Source organism: Hyla sarda, chromosome 2, assembly GCF_029499605.1.
Source record: "Hyla sarda isolate aHylSar1 chromosome 2, aHylSar1.hap1, whole genome shotgun sequence".
NCBI classification, from domain to species: domain Eukaryota; kingdom Metazoa; phylum Chordata; class Amphibia; order Anura; family Hylidae; genus Hyla; species Hyla sarda.
This window is the reverse complement of record NC_079190.1, coordinates 241,930,371-241,952,388: the sequence shown is the minus strand read 5'-3', so window position 1 is coordinate 241,952,388 and position 22,018 is coordinate 241,930,371. Positions and strand designations below refer to the sequence as shown.

Genomic DNA, 22,018 nt, shown 5'->3' with positions numbered 1-22,018 from the left:
GCGCAACAATAATATAAAAGTATCATTTTAATCGTATTGACCCTCAGAATAAAGAAAACACGTCATTTTTACCATAAATTGTACGGCGTGAAAACGAAACCTTCCAAAATTAGCAAAATTGCGTTTTTCGTTTTAATTTCCCCACAAAAAGTGTTTTTTGGTTGCGCCATACATTTTATGATATAATGAGTGATGTCATTACAAAGGACAACTGGTCGCGCAAAAAACAAGCCCTAATACTAGTCTGTGGATGAAATTATAAAACAGTTATGATTTTTAGAAGGCGAGGAGGAAAAAATGAAAACGTAAAAATTTAATTGTCTGAGTCCTTAAGGCCAAAATGGGCTTAGTCCTTAAGGGGTTAAGGCTAAGTTTCGGCTTGGTTTTTTCTGGCCCAAAAAAACGCCAGAAAAAGTGCCACAGCATTTTCCTGTGTTTGGCATTATTTTTTCTTGCGTTTTTGGCCTTTGCGTGGAAAATCCTTTTTGGCCCCTTTGACGTTTTCCCATTTTTTCCCAAATTTGTTGGGTACCAAGAAAAAAATAAATAAAAAGATACAGTAGTGATGGAAAAAAATGTAGTTAACGAAATGTATATTTTTTTTATAACAAATTTTTATTAATTTTTAAACAGAGATCAATTTATGTGGGCGGGCTTTACTGACAATAAAAATGTAGTGTGTGTGTGTGTGTGTGTGTGTGTTTTTCACTTTTTTTTCATTATTTTTTAGGTAGTACTACTAATCCCAGCATGGAACACACTGTTCCATGATGAGAGTAGTAGTTCCTGTACTAATAGAGATATCGCCCCAGGTGTCCTGTACTAATAGAGATATCGCCCCAGGTGCCCCCAGCCGGCTCTATACAGCGCTCGCATCTCTGCTCTGTACTCCGGGCCAGCCAGTGATGTGAATAGAAATTCCCATCATTCATTCATGTTTTCCGCCCAGAGTGGGGATTGGCCGGATGGTGGCAGCCAATCACAGCTCTCAGAGGGAAATGTGACTGGTGAGTGGCTGGCTGGAGTACAGATCAGAGATGAGAGTGCAGGAGAAAGCTGCTTAGCATCTCAGAGATGAAGGATGATTGCAGCGAGTGTCAGGAGTGACACCGGCTGTGATCTGTCCTTAACTACAGGTACTACTGCTCCCAACACTGCACACTCTGCTCCATGCTGGGAGCTGTAGTACCTGCATTAATAGACAGATCGCAGCGAGTGTCACTCCTGAAACCTGCTGTGATCCTCCTGTATAATGTATATATGCGGAGAGCCACTCTTCTATGGTCCCCTGCACTGATATGTGTGTGTGTGTGTGTATATATATATATATATATATATATATATATATATATATATATAGACACATACACCTATTCATATTTCCCACAGAGAGCTGTGATTGGCTGGAACCATCTGGCCAATCACAGCTCTTTGCTGGAAATATGAATAGGTGTATATATACGGCAGTGCAGGGGACCATAGAAGAGCGGCCGGCCGCATCTATAAATTATACAGGAGGATCGCAACGGACCCGGGGCGATCTGTCAATTAGTAAAGGTACTACTACTCCCATCATGGAACAGTGTTCCATGCTGGGAGTAGTAATACTACCTAAATAAATTAAGTGAAAACCACACACACTACATTTTTATTATTGTCGGCTACATTTTCAGTGCCCTTCCTCCGCACACAAATTGTGAGGAGTTCCCGACTGGCTTTTCTCCTCCCAGGAAAATTGTGGAACCAGCAGCCCACAGTGTAGAAAATGGTCATTTATTGATTTATCCCATACATAAATCGGTCCCTGTTTAAAAATGTATTAAAATTTTGTTATAAAAAAAAGATACATTTAGTTAAATACAATTTTTCCATCACTACTGTGTGTGTGTGTGTGTGTGTGTGTGTGTGTGTGTGTGTGTGTGTGTGTGTATATATATATATATATATATATATATATATATATATATATATATATTTTATTATTTTTTTTTTTATGGCACCCAATGAAATTTTATTAAATTCATTATATACGAATTCAGTGGAAAAAACAAAGTCGCCATAGGCTCAACATGCTGCGACTTTGCAAAACCACCAAGGAGGAGAAAAAAAAACCAAGAGGATTAAAAAAATTAAAAAAAAAAAAACGCCAAACTGGAAGACGGAAAGTGGCAAAATAAAGAATTTAGCGATTTCTCATTGAATTACAGGTAACATCTGGCCGCAGCATTTTTTTAAAAGAAATTGCGTTTTTTGGGGAAAAACAGACAACAAAAACAAGTGGAAACTTAGCCTAGTTGAGAACTCAATATTCTTTTATTTTGCCATTATGCCCGGGCTGCCGCAACTAAAATAATAAACCTTAAAGGGGTTATCCAGCATAAGGTGATTTTAGTACGTACCTGGCAGACAGTAATGGACATGCTTAGGAAGGATCTGCCCTTGTCTTGGGCTAAAAGACTATGTTGTGAGATTACCAGTACACTGTGGCTAGCTTTCTGTGAACTTGTATTTCCTGTTTTCAGTTTTCTTGTTTGCCTACAAATCCCATGATACCATTTTCCTCCTTCCCACACATCAGCTACCCCACCCAGACCTGTGGTTTTCAATCAGGGTGCCTACAGCTGTTGCATTAGTTGTAGATTGATCCCTCTCCCACCAAGCGATCGCTCCACCCATTTAAGCAGACAGACAGGCTCCCTCTCATCAGCTGACTAGTGAGTCAGGTCTCGACCGCATTGCAAGCTGGGAAAAATCTGAGACAACTGTCATTTTGTTTGCTGTTAAAAATAAATATTGGAGTGAAAATCACATAAGAACTGTGAGAAAACCGCCACACACAGGTACAGACACTATATTATGTACTACACTAACTTTACAGCCCCTGTAGCATAGTCAAATAAAAAAAATTCCTGGAATACCCCTTTAACTGACCTTCTGTTGCTCTTCTGGTGCCCCTGGAATCGCTCTGTCAACCTCCAGCCTGGTCTTTTTCCTGCTTTTGGTGCTCGACAAGATGTTCCTCCCTGGCTGGTGATAGGCTTAGCCACAGAGAGATGCAACGGGCCCAGGCACCATGAAGAAGGCTGGACCCTGGCCTGTTACATCACTTTGCTGCTCAGCCTATTGGCCGAGGCAGGACCTCTCTGTAGCCAGCAATTAGCTGAGTGCAGTGTGACTTGTCGAGCACCAAAAGCAGGAAAAAGGCCTGGGCCGGAATTTTTGTAGCAGCCCAGGCATAATGGCAAAATATAATTTTTTTGCCGGCCTTCTCCTTTTAAAGAGTACCCGATCGGTGAAGGTTTGAACACTCAGACCCCTGCCGATCCAAACTTTTGACTTGTCGCTAGGACATGTCAAATGTTTTTCCCAAATAACAGTGGCAATTTAACTTCAACGGGGCTCAAACTTGCAGTGGTCAATTCACTGTAAACCCACCTGTGTGAACGTGCTCTTAGCAGTCCACATTGGAAGAGAACGCTCTCAGTCGTTGCTTATCAAAAACATATCAAGTAGACATGTCAAATGTTTTGATCTGTCAGGGTCTCAGCGCTCAGTCCCCAACTGATTGCTAGAAACAGCCGGACAAAGCAGGGTAGTTTGTTTCTACTCCCCAGCTCCATGATCTATCTGCCATGTTGGAAAATACAGGCTCCAGCTATGAGCGCTGAGCCAGGGAGTGAAACGTGCTGCTGTGTGCTTTACTTAGGTGCATCTAGTGATTGGTTGGTGTCTCAGCATTGAGACCCCAACCAATCAAAACTTTCGACATTTCATGGCTTGTCAAAAGTTTTTTATAATGACAGTAACACTGTAAAGTCCCAGAAAGCCCCTTGATATTAAATATACAATGCCTTGCATATACAATCGTCTTACATGATAGGCATTTAAATAGTGCTATATCCTTGACATTGTGGGTTTTAGCTGTCATATATAACCTTTGCCCTCGCTCACTATCTTACGGCTTTCTGAGCCTTATCATACTAGACAGAATAGGTGGGGGTGATAAATCTCTGCATGTCCATGGAGTTTATGTTCTGACAGGCCCTGGACTTTGAAGGTGCCCTTTACCCTTATTAATATCTAGTTTAGTGCAAGACGTCCCTCTGTATCTTTACAAAGGGTAGTAATGCCAGAGCTGTGAACCTGGCATGGAGCCCCTTGTGTTCCTATTGGCTGTCCTAGCAATGCTGTTAAGTAGAGAGGATCATCTTTCACTTTGACTTTATTTAGCACAATGAATGGCGTATTAACAGGGTAATCTGCTGATGTGTCATTTTACATTGCACTTTTTTGTGTGAGGATAGTAGACAGTGTAACTTCAATCTCTCTCTCTCTATCTATCTATATATATATATATATATATATATACATATACATATACATACATTTCAGCAGGTGGAGCAGCACTCAAGTAATGATGCTAGGGTGCAGAGCGGTGGTTGAATCCTGGCCATGGACTCCAAGGTTATACAGCAAATGGATACACGGCAGCACTTCCAGATGGTGATTAATTAGTGGCTTTATTAATCACAAAGGGGGAGATTTATCAAAACCTGTGCAGAGGAAAACATGCCCAGTTGCCCATAGCAACCAATCAGATCGCTTCTTTCATTTTTCACAGGCCTCTGCAAAATGAAAGAAGCAAGCTGATTGGTTGATATGGGCAACTGGGCAAGTTTTCCTCTGCACAGGTTTTGATAAATCTCCCCCAAAGTGAATATACGACGTTTCGGCCACCTCATGTGGCCTTCATCAAGCAGTACATTGTTACAAATGAGTGACTTAAATACACAGTAAATTAGTGACATAATTTCCTGTGGGAGTGTCTAATTACATTAGCATATGTATACAAACATTGGTGACAGAGGATTACAGGTATGGTACTCAATCACACTACAAGTATTACACATCAAAGATAAACATTATTACGGAGACCATTAATCCTGTAAAAAAAACTTGCAAATACAAAACAATGCGGCATATATGCCAGTGATCCCGATCACATACAGTGTTGTGCACCGTTTCTATAATGTGCATTATCAATCGCTACCTTCAGGCAGGGCAGTAGGTGGGAGCAGGATCCCGTTGTGAACTGAAATCTCTCTGGATGCAATTAGTATCAACAGAAACCGAAGACAAACTCCGGTAAATTCGCCTGTCTGTGTGAACTTCCAGCTCCGGCAGACCGGATGTGACGTCCACGCTCATGCACGGATGCTCAGAGGAGCATTTGGCGCCATCTTGGGTAGGGGCAAGACTCTCCACTCGTTCTCCCGGCTCTGTCATGCGCAGTACATTCTCTGTGGGTGTCTGCGCCATTTAGACTGCTGGCTAAGAGGGCATAGTATCGCAAATGTGGTGTAAGAACTCTCCCAGCGGACCTTCTGTACATAGTCGTTCATGGTGGTTGGCCCCAGGAACTGGGGTCAAACACACCAGGGCGACACAGCTTAGGACAGCTGGCCCCTGCAAGGCGGATATGCGGATCTTTGCAGGTACTGGTCCCTGATTGGAGGATCTTGTCCTGTGGCTCCGCAGCCAGTATCCAGTACTCACAGCCCAACAAGCAGTACATCAGGAGGGAGGCTTAAGTGGGTTGCTCGTCCCAAACTCATGGCTAGCCTTGCTCAATGGTGTACAAAAAAATAAGAAAAAATAGTGATGTGTCAAGAAATAAAAAATAAAAGGATAAAGATGAAGAAAAGGGATTTTTTTTTTGTGCTGGTTTTTGTTTCACAGTAGATACATAGCCGGGATCATCTCCTTCTCCGAATCTGAAGGAAAAAACTAAAAAGTATTAAATATATACAAAAGATACAGATTAGTTACTACTGAACACGGAACAGGTAAGTCAGCTGGTGCAACATCTAGGCGTTAAAAATATCATGGGTAATTTTGAAATCGAAATTGAGGCCTCTTGGTCTCAATGTCTGAAGTTTAAAGATCCAACTTAATTCTTTTTTCTTCAGGAGATTAATTCTGTCACCCCCTCTTTTTTGTGGGGGGACATGATCGACGAGCATAAATTCTAAGTCCTTTTCTTTATGCCCGGCCTCCAAAAAAATGTTTTTGTTTTCTAATAGTATACCTGTGCTGGTTAATGCGCGTTTTAAAATCACAAGTTGTTTCGCCCACATATAACTTGTTACATGGGCACCACAGTATATATATATAATATAAACAAAATCACTAGTGCATGTTAAGTAAAAGGGGATTTTATAACTTGTCCCCGTTTCTGGATGACAGAAATGAGTACCCTTGACATATACGGACAATTGACACATACCCTACAGGGGTAGGATCCTGTATTTTTGGAGGTCAGCTCGCATCATACCCACACGGTACCGGCTGCTGTCAGCAGCCAGGACCCATGGCTAATGCCGGACATCACCATTCCGGCAGATATCCAGCATTAACTCTTTAGATCAAAGTTGAAAGAATTGGGGTTGTTTGGTTGCTTGTAGACTTTACCCAGAGCAGACTCATGACTATAGGATCGTAAAAAGTAGATCTATGTTACCCCAAATTTAACGCGAGTGAAGCTGCGGGCAAAAGCTAGTATGTTATATTTCTAATATAATCCTGTATACTTGTGCAGGAAATTTGTTTGTAGCCACAAAGTCATGCCATATCACTTTAGAATAGTGAAATGTGCACCCCAGTGTGATAAACCAGGTTGTATGTTCCCAGTGTGCACCCCAGATGCCTCTGTCATGTGTGAAGACACAATATATTGATATGGTAAGCTATTCTAATTTATAGCATATAAACTCACTGGCCACTTATTCATGGCATATTGTCTACAAGGTGCTGGAAACATTCCTCAGAGATTTTGGTCCATATGGACATGATGGCATTACGTAGTTCCTGCAGATTTGTCGGCTGTACATCCATGATGCCAATCTTCTGTTCCGCCACATTCCAAAGGTGCTCAATTGGATTGATATCTAGGGACTGTGGAGGCCATTGTCATGTTTAGAAACTGTGACTCGAAAGCTAAGTGGGAAGTGGATGTGGGTCCTTTATCAAATGAGCAATGGCTTCTGATCCTGACCACGACCCTGCGGCTTGCCGTATCGGAGCCTCACCTGGTGTCCCAAATTTTTCTATTGCATCGAGTGTATCGTACTCCTGCATAAGATTGGGGTACGACCGGACTCCTGCTGTCCCCGATGTTCCTTGCCCGACGCCCATTTGCTCCATGTGATGTGGGACTGTGCTGCATTTACACAATTTTGGGTAGAAGTTGGGCAACTGATTGCTGCCCGTTTGAATTATCTGCCTTGGCGTGTATTTTAGGTTATCTAGAGGGGTTGGAAGAAAACGGTGGATTATATATAGGTATTAGTAGAATCTTATACCAGGCTCGTAAGTTAATCGCACAACACTGGCTGAGGGCCTCCCCCTCCTACTATTTCTGAGCTTATCACTAAACTAAATCACGTCATCAGACTAGAGAAAGGGGCTTTACGGTCCCCCGTGTGGTCCGCTGACTATCACTTACCTGTCCTCGGGGCTCCGGTGCGTCCTCTTCTGGATCTCCTACATCGTCGGCGCTCTCCATCGTCATCATCACGTCGCTGTGCACGCCGTCCCGTCATCCAATAGGAGCGGCGTGCGTAGCGACGTGATGGCGGCGACGGAGAGCGAGGATGCCGGGGAAGCGGAGGCCTTGCTGGAGCATCTGGGACACCCCTGGGACGCGGCGACAGCGATGGAAGGCAACATCCAGGGCAGCGGTGACGGTCCGGAGCGGCGGGGACACGTGAGTATAACCTCCAATACCAGTGGTCTTCAACCTGCGGACCTCCAGATGTTGCAAAACTACAACTCCCAGCATAACCGGACAGCCGTTGGAGGTCTGCAGGTTGTAGACCACAGTCCTATACTTTACATTGCACGGATCCCTCAACATATGATGTTTTCAACAAACGATGGTCCATTTGGAACGGATTACCATCGTATGTTTAGGGACCACAATAAACCTCACAATTTTAAACACATAACATGGGATAAAACGTGGCACGTGCAGCACGCCACAGTAATTTTCATGTTCTGCCATGTCTGTAGTCTTTGTCCCAATGGAAAGCTCTATGTCTGTGAGGGCATGCTGGGAGTTGTAGTTTCCCAAAAGAATAAGTGGAAGACCACAGGTACCTGAGTTAAGCGAGGTAATGGAATATGATTTATTATGTAAACCTTGTACAAATGTGGGAGAGAGGGGAACGTTGCTATACTGGCTTCCTTCTTCAGAAGCGGTCGTGAAATGGATCACTGTGGCAGTTTCCTTGTCTCCCCAACAAGTGGAAGAGACACAGGAGCCAAGAGGCCGTGACAGAGACTTATGTGGAAAATAGCAGGCATAGTTCAAGCCGTGACCCTGAATGTAATGTGCAAATTTGTGTGCACCTAGCCTTAAAATAGTTATAGATTTTCCAATTGGTATTATTGCCATACAATATAAAAACGCCATACCTTTTTAATATACTTTCCATTGCTATTGGTAACAAGATTAAAATTGCAGCTCCAGTGGGTCACTACTCATCACATGAACAGGAAGAGTACCAGTATGTAAATGCTAGTACCGAAGAGTATACTATTTTGTCACAATGTACCAGATGTCATGCCCACTGTATATTTATACTCGCTACAAATACCAGGTAGGTATATGAAAGTTGATAATGATTTATCCCACTTTCTAGGTCACCAACTATATACCACTTGAGCTGTTATGTATGGGCTCTATGCATTCTAGAATTATCACTCCACGAATGCTTTGCAATAGTCTACCTGGGAGCTCAATCGGTTGTAAACAATTTAGGGGACGACCTCAGACCTCATCAATTGTGGCTATAAAAAGGGGTGTCAAATTCGTAGATATCAATTCCCTATTACCGTACTCTCTGTCAACTTTTATAGGGTAGTATTAGTTTATAAACAATAGTGGACCAAAAGTTGTGAATACTATTCCAATTATGTAATGAATGGTATCAACACACCCACTAAATCATTCAGGGTATTATTCACCCTAGGAACATACAACCTGGTTTATCAGTATAAAAAAATGTGTATTTCAACTTAGGTACTGAGGGTTGGTCTTGTTAGGAGTGCAATCACCAATGTTACAGTGCACCTGCTGTGATCTAAGCTTACACACCTCCGACAGTAGACGTGAAATTGTAGTAGACCTAACTGAAGCCGCTATCTAAACCCTAAATACTGCTACCTCCTACTTATTCGCCAATATACTGTGGATTTCTCAAGGAAGACACAAGCAGATGGAATCGACTTAGGAGCAATATTATGTAGTGGGGGACAACTAGTATACACCTGAGCTACTGCTGCAATAGACAGAATTAGCGATATCTCCGACCTTGAGAATATACCGTATTTTTCGTCCTATAGGACGCACCGGCATATAAGACGCACCCAATTTTAAAGGTGCAAAATCTAGAAAAAACTAAGATTCTGAACCCAACAGTGATCTTTAACCTGCGGACCTCCAGATGTTGCAAAACTACAACCCCCAGCATGCCCGGACAGCCGTTGGCTGTCCGGGCATGCTGGGAGTTGTAGTTTTGCAACATCTGGAGGTCCGCAGGTTGAAGACCACTGGATAGGAGGTAATCCTAACGTGTCCCCGCTGCTCCGAACCCATCACCGCTGCCCTTGGCGTCGCTCCATCGCTGTCGCCGCGTCCCCGGGGTGTCCCCGACCCTCCGGACGTCTTCTTCCCCGGGATCCACGCTCTCCGTAGCCGTCATCACGTCACTACGCACGCTGCTCCTATTGGATGACGGACGGCGTGCGTGACGACGTGATGACGTCGAAGGAGAGCGCCGGCCATGCAGGGGATCCCGGCACGGAGCAGACACCGAGGAGGCATGTAAGGTCCCTCCCGATGTCCTGTAAGCTGTTCGGGACGGCGGTCAGCTTTGATCGCTGCGTCTGAAGGGTTAATACAGGGCATCACCGCGATCGGTGATGTTGTGTATTAGCCACGGGTCCTGACCGTTGATGGCCGCAGGGACCGCCGCCATAGGTGTGTATTCGCCGTATAAGACGCACCAACTCCCCCCCCCCCCCCCCCCCCCAGTTTTGGGGAAGAAAAAGTGAATCTTATACGGTAACAGCAGTGCTTTCTCTGCCATGTCACTCGTGCCATCCCCACGATACGATTGTGGGGTGTTGATGGGTATTTTCTTTAATAGAGATTATTACTCAAGTCTTCTTAGTAAATGCAACCTTTGGGTATTGCATAATTTTATTCTGTCAGTCTTTGACTCCATGTGAATGTAGAAATAATGTGCATATTGTCATGGTCACATGGAGGCATTTAGAGTGATTGCATAATAATTGCTTTTAGTACGTGCACATCAGACATTGTAAAATTTAACATGCTGGTTAATAAAAACTGAAGTTAACAATATAACATTTTGTTTGGCTGAGGTTAGAGGCATCAGTGTAGCGGATGGACAGAAAAGTGAGACTGGCTGCAGACTTTTGGATTGGAAATTGGTAAAGCTAGGGTGTTGCTTTTTGTAGTGCTACAGATTGATCTTGAGGGCATGTTCACACAATGTTCACAGCTGGTTTCCTAACTATTGCGCTACAGCGGCATCATTGTATGCAGTCTTGTAGACAGCAGTTGTAGCTATACAGCATAAAGTGTCCCTATTATGTAAGAGAACTGTTGACATGTAGAGAGTTTGGATCTTATGGGATCTGAGTGATCAAACCCCCATGGATCTTTTGATACAGTCAGGAGATGGGAGAAGCACATACTACCAGACTCACTGCGATCTCCTTCCAGTTGCACTATATAGGCTCAATTGTAGTAATGGAGCCTGTTCAGTGCAACTAGATAGACATTGTAGCAAGCCAGGGCGTAAAGCGCACAGCCGTTGTAACAGTCAGTGGTGGTCTGAACACCTAGACCCTGACCGATCAAAACGTTTATAAAGAAAAAATGGGTCCAGAAGCAAAAAAAATAAAAAAAATAAAACGGTTACCCAAGCTTCAAATATAAGGGCAATGGAAGTCAGTTATAACAGTTATCTCAAATCTTGGCAATGACATTAAAAATAAACAAATTAGTGCAAAAAGAGCTTACACATTTGAGTCAAAAAAGGGCATAATGCATACCAATAAAGTCCAGTGTTTCAGCCTTTTAGCCTTTTGTCAAGCATTTTTTTTTTTTTTTTTTTATAGATATGTCTGTTACATGTTAAAAGTTTTGTTAAATAACAGGGTTCTGTTGACATGTAGCTAAACCCTCCCAGCTATTCCTTGGCAAATGAGCAATGGCCAACCTCAACTTTTTATTTCAAGGATATGGTGAAACGGAAAGATAATGCACTAATGTATAGCGACATGTGGCAATGCATTATAACACATTTCTATACAAAGCAACGCAAATTAAATTTGCATAAGAGTTGCATATAACACAGCTGTATGAGTGATGAGCATCCATGAGCATATACACAGGCATATACAAGGTTTACATGCTGTCCTATGAATGTAGCACATAGTCCTTAGCTACTAACTATAAACTGTAAAACAACAACAGATAACATAAAAAAAAAAAGACATCAACATACATTAAAATGCAATTCTGGATGATCGTTTCAAAAGTACCAGCGATGCTACTGTAGGCTTGGAAGGAGAGGATGACTTTGGATGCTGCTGGCTATGCTGTAGATTCTTACATGAATAGCTGTAATATGAATAAAATGGCTGCTATGTGCTGAGAGGTTGATGGTATTTGGGTCATAGGTGGTAGATATTTCGGCCCTAGTGGTGTCAACAAGGGGTTGCTAACAGACTTTCTGCTCCGTTCACATCATGATTTATGCCTCTGAGGCACGGATACGTCAGGAAACTAAAAATGACATGCATACTTGGACAGGCACGGACCCCATTGATTTCACTCTCCTAAATAAAGTCACCAGCTGAATACATTTGGGTCATTTTCTGAGCATATACAATTTTTGCTCTGACTGAGAAGCGTGGTTTGCAGCACTTTTCAGTCTGAGCCAAAACTTATGGGCCCAGATGTATCAAACTGTGTGAGAGAAAAAGAGGAGTGATTTTCCCACAGCAACCAATCACAGCTCAGCTAAAGAGCTCTGGTAAAGTGAAAGCTGAGCTGTGGAAAAATCTCTCTTACACAGTTTGATAAATCTGGGCCTATGATATATTCTTGGAAATTGACCTGAATGTAGTCACTAGCTAACAACGTTCCAACCATTGAAATGAATGGGGCCTGTGTCTGTCCGAGTATAGATACATCATGTCAAATTGGCTCAGTCAGAAATTGTGATGTTATCCTAGCCTTATAATGTATGCAAATGGTCGCTAAATGGAGATGTTCTAAAATGAATACATGGCACAGTAACGCATACAATTCATTTTAGATGACTGCTAAAGGCATGGCGGGCACCTCAAATCTAAACCAGACTATCGTGCTACAAATAGTACAGGTCTTAGCAGTTATTATATCCAAGACAAGAAATATAATTGGTTGCATTACAAAAGTCACTAGGCAACTATAGAAGTGAATAGAGAATTGTGCAAGAGTCACATCATGTATTTTGAGTCATGACTAACAGCTGGACAGAAGCGAATTTGTGCTGAATGGAAGTAAACCCACACAAACATGGAGAACATTCCCTTGGTTGGGCTTGAACTAATGTAACAGTTTTAAGTGCTTATCCTTTGAAAACTGCTTCTGAACTTGCTACACTTGCTTTTAGAGAAATTGTTGTTGCCGGTTTTGGCAAAAGTATATCCATACATATTTTATCCTCTTTACTTGTTTAATGATGCAGGTTGCTACAATATCACTACTTACATTTTTGAAGCCAGTCCTTGGTGCTGCAAAAAAAAAAAAAAAATTAAAGGAGATGTCTGGTAGGGACTATTCTTATTCCGTCCTGCCCGGGCTGCAAAGAAAGAGAAAACAAACTTTCCCTTACCTTCCTACGTTCCCCGGAGCTCTGCAACAGCTGATCGGCCGGGCTGTCTATTTCAGTCTACCCTTAGCCCGGGACGTCACAAGGCATTTCAGCCTATCACCGGCCGCAGCGATGTCCTGCTTCTGCCGGTGATAGGCTGATGCGCTGTGTGATGTTCCAGGCTAAGGGAAGTAGGTAGTAAACAGCCCGGCCGACAGATCAGCTATTGCGGAGCTCCGGGGGAACGTAGGAAGGTAAGTGAAAGTTTTTCGCTCTTTTTGCAGCCCGGGCAGGATGGAATAAGAATAGTCCCTACCGGACATCTCCTTTAAGTGTTAGTTATTAAGGGAAGCTAATGGCATCTATTCATGAATACTTACATTATTATTTCCAGCAAGGAATGAGAAAATACACTTGTAAAAGTTGTACTGCTGCAGTTTCCATTTACACATTTTCCCTATTAATTTAAAGAGAATCTTTCATGATGAATGAACAACAGGCAGCATGAATCAGGAACAGATTTCTGTATTACAATTCTGTATGATCCACTTTAAAAGGATGAAGTGTTTCCCAAGTGTGGCCCCCAAGTACCCTAACAGGTCATGTTTTCAGGATTTCAGTCATAGGTGGTATAATTATAGTCAGTCCATCAGATATCACTACAATTATATCACCTGTGAAAGAAAGGAAATCCTAAAAACATGACCTGTTGGGGGTACTTGAGGACCGCTTTGCAGGAATAGTGCTCTAAGTCATGGGGAAGTCCACAACCATTTCTTCCCACCCTACTAGACCAGATTAATAGACCTCTCCCTATACCCATACAGCTACTACATGTACCATTTTAATCCTTTCAGTAGTTTTTTATCTTATTAATTTCAGATTTGTGATATTTTAAAATGTGTAAAAGTATATACTTATAACATATGGTTGAAATATTTGGCTAGCTGTTTACCCCTATCATCTCCTCATTCTCAGGAGACCCACCGCTCATACAAGCAGAAGTTGGAGGAATTAACAAAGCTACAGACACGGTGTTCCAGCTCCATTACCCGGCAGAAGAAAAAGATAAAAGACCTGTCTCTGGAACTGAAAAAGTATGTAATGTCCTGCACTAGGGGATCTGACTGCTGGGGCCCCATGGGATCTCAATATTGGGGACCAGAGTCTCCAATCAGAATGGAACAGCAGGATACATATGCATGTTATTGCTCCATTCATTCTCCGTGGTAGATAGTTGAGATGGGACATGTACCCTGATTCCACTAAAAAGACTTGGTTTATGCTGCCGTATCGGAGGGCAGCATGAACTGGTGACAGAGAAGCTGATGTATTGTATAATGCAGCCATTCCCTGATATCCAGTAGGGAGATTGCAGTGCTGTGTCACTCCCTCTGCTGATTATTGACAACTGTCTGCTTATACGTAGTATAAGTGTTGGTAGGTGAGGGACTACTTGGTGCCCTCCGATATTAAGGGAAGCCTACTTCACTGTGCTTGGCATCATTGTTATAAGCAAAAAAGAAATTCTTCACATTTGCATACTCCACAGCTAATTTACATATTGGACACGAAAGATAACCAAAACAATAACTGGGTCATGCAGACACTTGAGAAATGGATATGGAAGAGCGTAGCACAGGGATCAAAGGTATTATATATTTTTTGACACTTGTGGAGGGTGGTGAGAGGTCCTCTCCAAGCATCTATCATCCAACATAGTCAACTGACACAGAGCTTGCTATCAATTTCCAAACTACCTCTGGAATAAACTTCAGCAAAAAAAAAAAAAATTGTTCTTCAGTATTGAGAGCTTATACCAATATGTTTATTGCACAGTTTTAGCTAGACTGCTATATATCCTCCATGGGGATGTATTATGCTTAACAAAAAAGGGGGTCCCTACCATGTGTTATTCATAATACTGATCTTTTCCTATGTGGCAGAGGGGCTTTCGAACCTTCTCAGACACCAGGCCGTGAGTATGTCTGCTACTTCTGCTCCCCTATAGCTACTATATTTTGATGCATATATTATGTTACATAGCACATATAGGTGCACTGTAAATTTGGTTTCTCCTGTGTTGTAAAAGATGCTTAGCATTTATTTGGAAAACATTTTGTATTGCTTCAGGATAAAGAACACACCAGAAAATGAAGAGCAAATTAGGGAAATAAAAGAAACTATTAAGCAGCGAGAGAAGGAATTTTTTGAAATGGAGTCTTTCCTCCCAAAGAAAAATGGGTAAGAAATATATGCTACGAACCAAGGCATTCTCAATTTTTTTCACTTTGGGCGAACTATAATACTTTTAACTGTAAATTTACATTGCATACATTTTTTTTTCACATTTTGTTATGTTGCAGACTTGTGCTAAAATAAAAAAGGAATCAATTTTTCCTCCATCATTCTTTACTCAATACCTCACAATTACAATGGAAACTGAATTTTTGAAACCTTTGCTAATCTATTGAAAAAGAAAAACTGAACTATTGCAGTTACATAAGTATTCAGACCCTTTGCTCAGTACTTAGTTGTAGCACCTTTCTCAGCAGTTACAGTCTCCAGTCATCTTGGGTATAATGGCAGGTTTTTCTGCCATTCTTCTCTGCCAATCCTCTCAAGCTCTGTCAGGTTGGAGAGGGACCATCAGTGGAAGCCATGTTCAAGCCAAGTCAATGCTGTGGCTGAGCCACTCAAGGACATTTACAGAGTTGTCCCTTAACCACACCTGTGTTGTCTTGGCTCTGTGCTTGAGGTCATTGTCTTGTTGCATGGTGAACATTTGGCCCAGTCTGAGGTCCAGAGCGTTCTGAATTAGGTTTTCAAAAAGATCAGGTTTTAAGAATATCTCTGTATTTTTCTCCATTCAGCTTTACCTCAACCCTGCCACCACCATGCTTCACCGTATTGGACTGATGATGAACGTTGCCTGGTTTCCCCTAGACATGACACTTAGAATTGAGGCGAGACCAGTTTCTCACAGTCTGAGAGTCCTTCAGGTGCTTTTGTTGCAAACCCCATGCATGCATTCATATGTCTATTACCGAGGAGAGGCTTATTTCTGGTTACTCTGCCATAAAACCCAGATTGGTTGAGTGCTGCAGTGATGGTTGACCTTCAGGAAGTTTCTCCCATCTGCAGGATCTTTTGGAGCTCTGCCAAAGGGACCATTAAGTTCTTGGTCACCTCTCCTACCAAGGCCTTTTGTTCCCTAATTAATTATTTTGTTGGGGCAGCCAGCTCTTGGAGAGAGTTCTGGTTGTTCCAAACTTCTTCTATTTAAAAATTATGGAGGCCAATGTGCTCTTTGGATCTTTTAAGTTTAGCAAACTTTTTTTTTTTTTTAGCAAAGTCCTGAGATATGGCTGTCAGCAACACTCCACTCCCAACTCAGAACTCCTGCAGGTCCGTGTGCTCCGTAGATCACTCCAAAGTGCAGTTGCATATATATGTCTCAAAGGAAATTAAGACACGGCACCCAAAGTTCTTTTATCTTGCTGCTTTATTGCCGCAAGCAAGGCTTACAATGAGGATGCACTACACCAACAATGCAGTTGTTTCACGCCCCAAGGATGCTTTATCAAGGGATGCTGGGAAGTGGAGGGTACTCCAAACACTTAACTTTTAGTGCACTCTCCAAACTTGCAATCCACCATGAACATACATTATATATATATATATATATATATATATATATATATATATATATATATATATATGTGAGCAGTCGTAGAAGGAAAAACATAAAATTACAAAAAAAAAGCAGAAGTACCAAAACATGCATTATTATAAAAATGAAGATAAATCGTTCCTATCATTTAAACCTATTGTGCCAGTGGCTCCTGTCTGGATGATCCATCTTGCTTCCGCCTGTAGCAATTTTGTGTGTCTATCAAGGTTGCTGTCAGTGTTGAGGATCCGCTGTAAACCTAGGAAATGTACTCCAGTTACTGCCCCTCCATGATACTCATTCATATGTGCAATAAATCGAGGGGGAGCCCTTCCCCGTGCGGACTGAATAGAAGTGTTCCCTGATCCTATTAAAAAGTGGCCGAATAGTTTTGCCAATATAAAACTTTTGGCAGGGACAAATTAATGCATATACCGTACTATGAAATCTGATCTGCACGTGATGAAATCATTAACCATATGTGTTATCGGACCTAGTTGTATGCATCGAGATGTATCAAAGTGGCAACAAAATGAACAGTGTTTGCAACGATAGTTGCCTTTCGGCAAGTCACATTGAAACCAGTTCACATTAGGCGTGGTTAAGCGACTTTTCACCACTTCATCCCGCAGGTTTCGTGTTCTCCGAAACGAAACCAGCGGGTGTTGTTTGGTGAGATCAAATAAGTCCCCATCAGTCTGTAGGAGATTCCAGTTTTTTTTTATAGCCCGTTTCACTATTTCTGCTGCTGGACTAAACTCAAAAGAAAAAATGGCTTGTTTCAGATTTTTCTTTCCCTTTTGCTCTCCTGCTGGGAAAAAATCAAGTCCCTGCGTTCCTTTTTTCTCGCTCCTATCAAATGCCTGTTGAATGACCATCTCGGGATAGCCCCGAGCTCTCAGCTTATCCATCAGTTTGCAAGACTGTTCCAAAATAATCACATCATCTGAATTGTTTCTCCTCAAATGGAGGAATTGTCCATAGGGGAGGGCTCTAGTTACATGTGGGGGGTGATAGCTAGTATATTTCAGCAAAGCATTAGTGGCTGTCGGTTTCTCATACCCTTTCACAGTGATTTCACCATTTTCAATAATTAATTCAATATCCAAGAATTGGACCCTATCCCCTCCAAAGTTAGCTGTGAACTGCATATTGAGTTCATTCTCATTTATATAGTTCACAAAGTCTGTGAATTGTTCTTTAGACCCTCTCCAAACTATCAGAACATAAGCTATGAACCTGGTCCAATGCCTGATTATATTTGGCAAACTTGTTACCAGGTTTATAGATGGCTAGCTCCTCCCACATTGCCAGGAATATGATATGGTGCCATGGGCGTGGCCATTGCCGTGCCCGTGCATTGGGAATACCAATGGTCCCCAAAACGAAAAGCATTGTGGTCCAATATAAATTTCACAGCTTCACAAATAAATAAAACTGATACACCTCGCATCTTTTCCTGCCCTCTCCAAAAGCTTCTGTACGGCCAGGACAGCATCCCTGTGAGTGTAAAGTCCCACAACATCAATTGTGGCTACACTACACTTCCAGTCTATGCTGTTCACACTCTGCAGTAGAACCTTAGTGTCCGCTAAATAGGACAGGACGGAACTCAACAAGGGTCTCAGGAACCAGTCCACGAATCGGGACAAAGGTTCTGTGATTGACCCGCAGCCAGACACAATGGGTCTGCCGGGCGGGTCCCTGAGACCCTTGTGAATTTTTGTGATGGTACCAGTTTGGCTTAGCTGGTCGTTTGGGGAACAATTTCTCTGCTAGTTGATCAGAGAGAACACCATGTTCAACCCCCTTCCGCAGTAGTGTTTGGAGGCGACTCTGATACACAGCTGCGGGGTCCTTTCACATATGTCACTAGATCAGACAGTTGGCGCATGGCTTCCTGAATGTATGATGACCTGTCCATCACCACTATATCCCCCCCCCTCCCCCCCCCATTGTCAGCAGGCTTCACAGTTATTTGATTATTGTTTTTCAACCACTTTAATGCGGATTTCTCCTCAGCCAATAAATTATCACTAGCTGTAGGATAAATAAGACTTTTCACATCCGACATTACACTTTTATAGAATTGGTCTAAACTGGTACCCAGTAACAAGGGGGGAAAATAGCTGGACTTTACACCTCCGTGAATTTGGAGATCTCTTCCTCCTCCTCCATGAGTAAAGCATACAGATCACACACAATGCTGTGATCCTCAATAGAAAAAAGCTGTAAACCCCAAAGGGCCTATTTTGGCTGGTGTTTCCCTTGAGAATTCTGTGTCCCTCTTATAAGATGTTTTATTTTTAAATATCTTATGGAGATTTAATTTATGCAGGGATTTTGCTAAATCAATTTCAAATCCCTTATCAACTGCTGTATGCCCTGGAGGATGTGCTGTCTTTCCAGTCTGACGCAGTGCTCTCTGCTGCTGCCTTTGTTAGTGTCAGAAATTGTCCAAAGCAGGAAAGGTTTGCTATTGGGATTTGTTCTTGCTCTGGACAGTTCCTGATGAGAACAGAGGTGGCAGCAGGGAGCACCGTGTCTGTCTGAAAAGACTACATGACTTTCTTCAGGGCATACAGCAGTTAATAAATATTGAAAGGCTTGAGTTTTTTTTTTTTTTTTTTTTTATAGAATTAATTTACAGATTTGTATAACTTTCTGTTACCAGTAGATTTAAAAAAAAATACATAAATTTAAGAGCAGATGTATTGAGTACTGGCTAATGATTTTGTCCTCTCCTCTTTCAGATTGTACTTGAGCCTGGTATTGGGAAATGTGAATGTAACCCTCCTGAGTAAGCAATCTAAGTAAGTAAAATGGATATCTCATTGTTAGTTTCTGCTGTCAAACACCAAAAAGTAGCCGAAAGTAGAATTGCATGGAGTAAGATACATGAAATAGCTAAACACCTTTTGAATTAGAAAAGGTTATGCAAATATGCACAAATGTAAACCTAAACATGTATAGCAGCAGCACAGAATTATTACTGTAGAAATGTCATAATTTTGCATCAGTAGTATCAATGATCCAAAACTCCCACACAAGTAGGCACCAAAGCAGCTCCTAGAAACTTTCTGTCAGCCATCCCAGAGTTAATATCTGCTGGCAATCCATAACAGCGGGTCATCTTAACCTTGTTCGGTATGTTTACTGAATACATCTGTTAATTCTTTATTCTCCTTGTCAGGTTTGCTTACAAAGATGAATATGAGAAATTCAAGTTATACCTCACAATGATCCTGATCGTCTTGTCCTTTGTCTGTCGTTTTCTGCTGAACTCCAGGTGAGTACATTGTACAGGTAGATATTAGTGGTAAAGAGTCAATGGAGTGATCATACAGTACCTTCCCTGTCAGACTACAGTGATGCATATGTGTGGAAACGCTTTTTGACTGCCACTTACTGCCTGCCTTCAATATATTAATTGTTCAGTCCAATATCAAGAAATTTAGGATTTAAACAACAAACAATTTTAACATCTATTTATTCAATGTACCTTTCAGGGTGGCAGATGCCATGTTTAACTTCCTGCTGGTTTGGTATTACTGCACTCTAACAATCCGAGAAAGCATTTTAATAAACAACGGCTCCAGGTAATATTTTATTTTATTTTTGTTTTATAGTCTGTGCATTATATTTTAACTTAGATTATGTTATGTGAAGTTAGTGTAACTCCATTTTCTTAAAGAAATTAAAGGAAATGCTAAATTGCATTTAAGGGGTAACTGTCCCTTTACCATGTTAAGGGCGCAGGGCATACCTGTACGCCCTGCACCCGCTCCCCTGCTTTGACGCAGGGTCACGAGCTGACCCCGCGTCATAGCAGGTCGGACCCGGCGGCTATCAATGGCCGGGAACCGTGGCTAATACCGGACATCACAGATTGCAGTGATGCCCGGTATTAACCCCTTAGACGTGGCAATCAAAGTTGATCGCCACATCTAAAAGGGAAAAAAATGCTTCCCGGCAGCTCAGTCGGGCTGATCGGGATCACCAGGTTAAAACCGATGTGTCCCGATCAGCTGAGAGGATGCGAGGAGGGTCCCTACCTTCCTCCCCGGCATCCGATCGGTGATCTATTGCTCTATGCCTGAGATCCAGGCTGGAGCAGGAGAGCGCCGATAACATTGATCAATGCTATGGCGTAGCATTGACCAGTGTATGCAATCCGAAGATTGCATGTTATAGTCCCCTATGGGGGGCTAAAAATGTGTGAAAGAAAAAGAAAAAAAGGTAATAAATGTAATTTAACCCTTTCCCTAATAAAAGTTTGAATCACCCCCCCCCTTTTTCCATTAAAAAAATAATAATTTGTAAATAAAAATAAACATATGTGGTTTCGCCACGTGCGTAAATGTCCGAACTTTAAAATTATATATACTTGTTTTTTCGTGACATATTCTACTTTAACATGGTGGTAAAAAAAATTTCTAACTTTAAAACTTTCTGCTTGTAAGGAAAATGAACATTCCAAATTATATAGTTATTCACAAATACAATATGTCTACTTTATGTTGGCATGATAAAGTTGACATATTTTTTACTTTTTGAAGACATTAGAGGGCTTCAAAGTATAGCAGCAATTTTCAGAATGTTCACAAAAAATTCAAAATCTGAATTTTTCAGGGACCAGTTAAGTTTGAAGAGGATTTGAGGGGCCTTTCTGTGAGAAATACCCCATAAATGACCCCATTATAGAAACTACACCCCTCAATGTATTCAAAATGACATTCAGAAAGTTTGTTAACCCTTTAGGTGTTTCAGAGAAATAGCAGCAATGTGAAAGAGAGAATTCTAAATCTTATTTTTTTTACACTCTCATGTTCTTGTAGAGCCATTCTTTTCTATTTTAAAGGGTAAAAGGAGAGATATTCCCCCCCCCCCCCCCCCAAATTGGTAACCCAGAACAGTAAAAAAAAAAAAAAAAAAAAACGCGTGGCATACTATTTTGGAAACTACACCCCTCAATGTGTTTGACGACTTTTCGTTAAAGTCAGATGTGTAAATGAAACGTTTTTTTTTTTCACTAAAATGCTGTTTCCCCCCCCCAACATTACATTACATTTTTACAAGGGGTAACAGGAGAAAATGCCACCCAAAATTTGTAACCCCATTTCTTCTGAGTATGGAAATACCCCATGTGTGGACGTCAAGTGCTCTGCGGGCGAACTACCATTCCAAACAAATTCTCTCTTCAAAAGCTCAATGGCGCTCCTCCTCTTTTGAGCATTGAAGTCAGGGGCCATGTGTGTTTACAAAGCCCCCATGGTGCCAGAACAGTGATCCCATTTTGGAAACTACACCCCTCACAGAATTTAATAAAGGGTGCAGTGAGCATTTATGCCCCACTGGTGTTTGACAGATCTTTGGAGTAGGCTGTGCA

General features: G+C 41.8%; 1 protein-coding gene and 1 long non-coding RNA gene across 2 annotated transcripts in view; one reads left to right on the top strand and one right to left on the bottom strand.

Annotated features, from left to right (window-relative positions):
- TMEM120A (transmembrane protein 120A) overlaps positions 1–22,018 on the top strand; it is a 39,795-nt gene that overhangs the window by 4,120 nt on the left and 13,657 nt on the right. The window contains exons 2-6 of the mRNA XM_056556765.1: positions 13,935–14,053; positions 15,090–15,200; positions 19,383–19,442; positions 19,823–19,918; positions 20,139–20,228. Of these exons, the coding sequence (XP_056412740.1) occupies positions 13,935–14,053; positions 15,090–15,200; positions 19,383–19,442; positions 19,823–19,918; positions 20,139–20,228 (476 nt within the window). The remainder of the gene's footprint in view (positions 1–13,934; positions 14,054–15,089; positions 15,201–19,382; positions 19,443–19,822; positions 19,919–20,138; positions 20,229–22,018) is intronic.
- Positions 6,784–22,018, bottom strand: part of LOC130355915 (uncharacterized) — a 39,617-nt gene continuing 24,382 nt past the window's right edge. Inside the window, exons 2-4 of the long non-coding RNA XR_008888696.1 lie at positions 13,337–13,413; positions 12,854–12,876; positions 6,784–7,304 (exon numbers count right to left, since the gene is read on the bottom strand). This is a non-coding gene — a long non-coding RNA (uncharacterized LOC130355915). The remainder of the gene's footprint in view (positions 7,305–12,853; positions 12,877–13,336; positions 13,414–22,018) is intronic.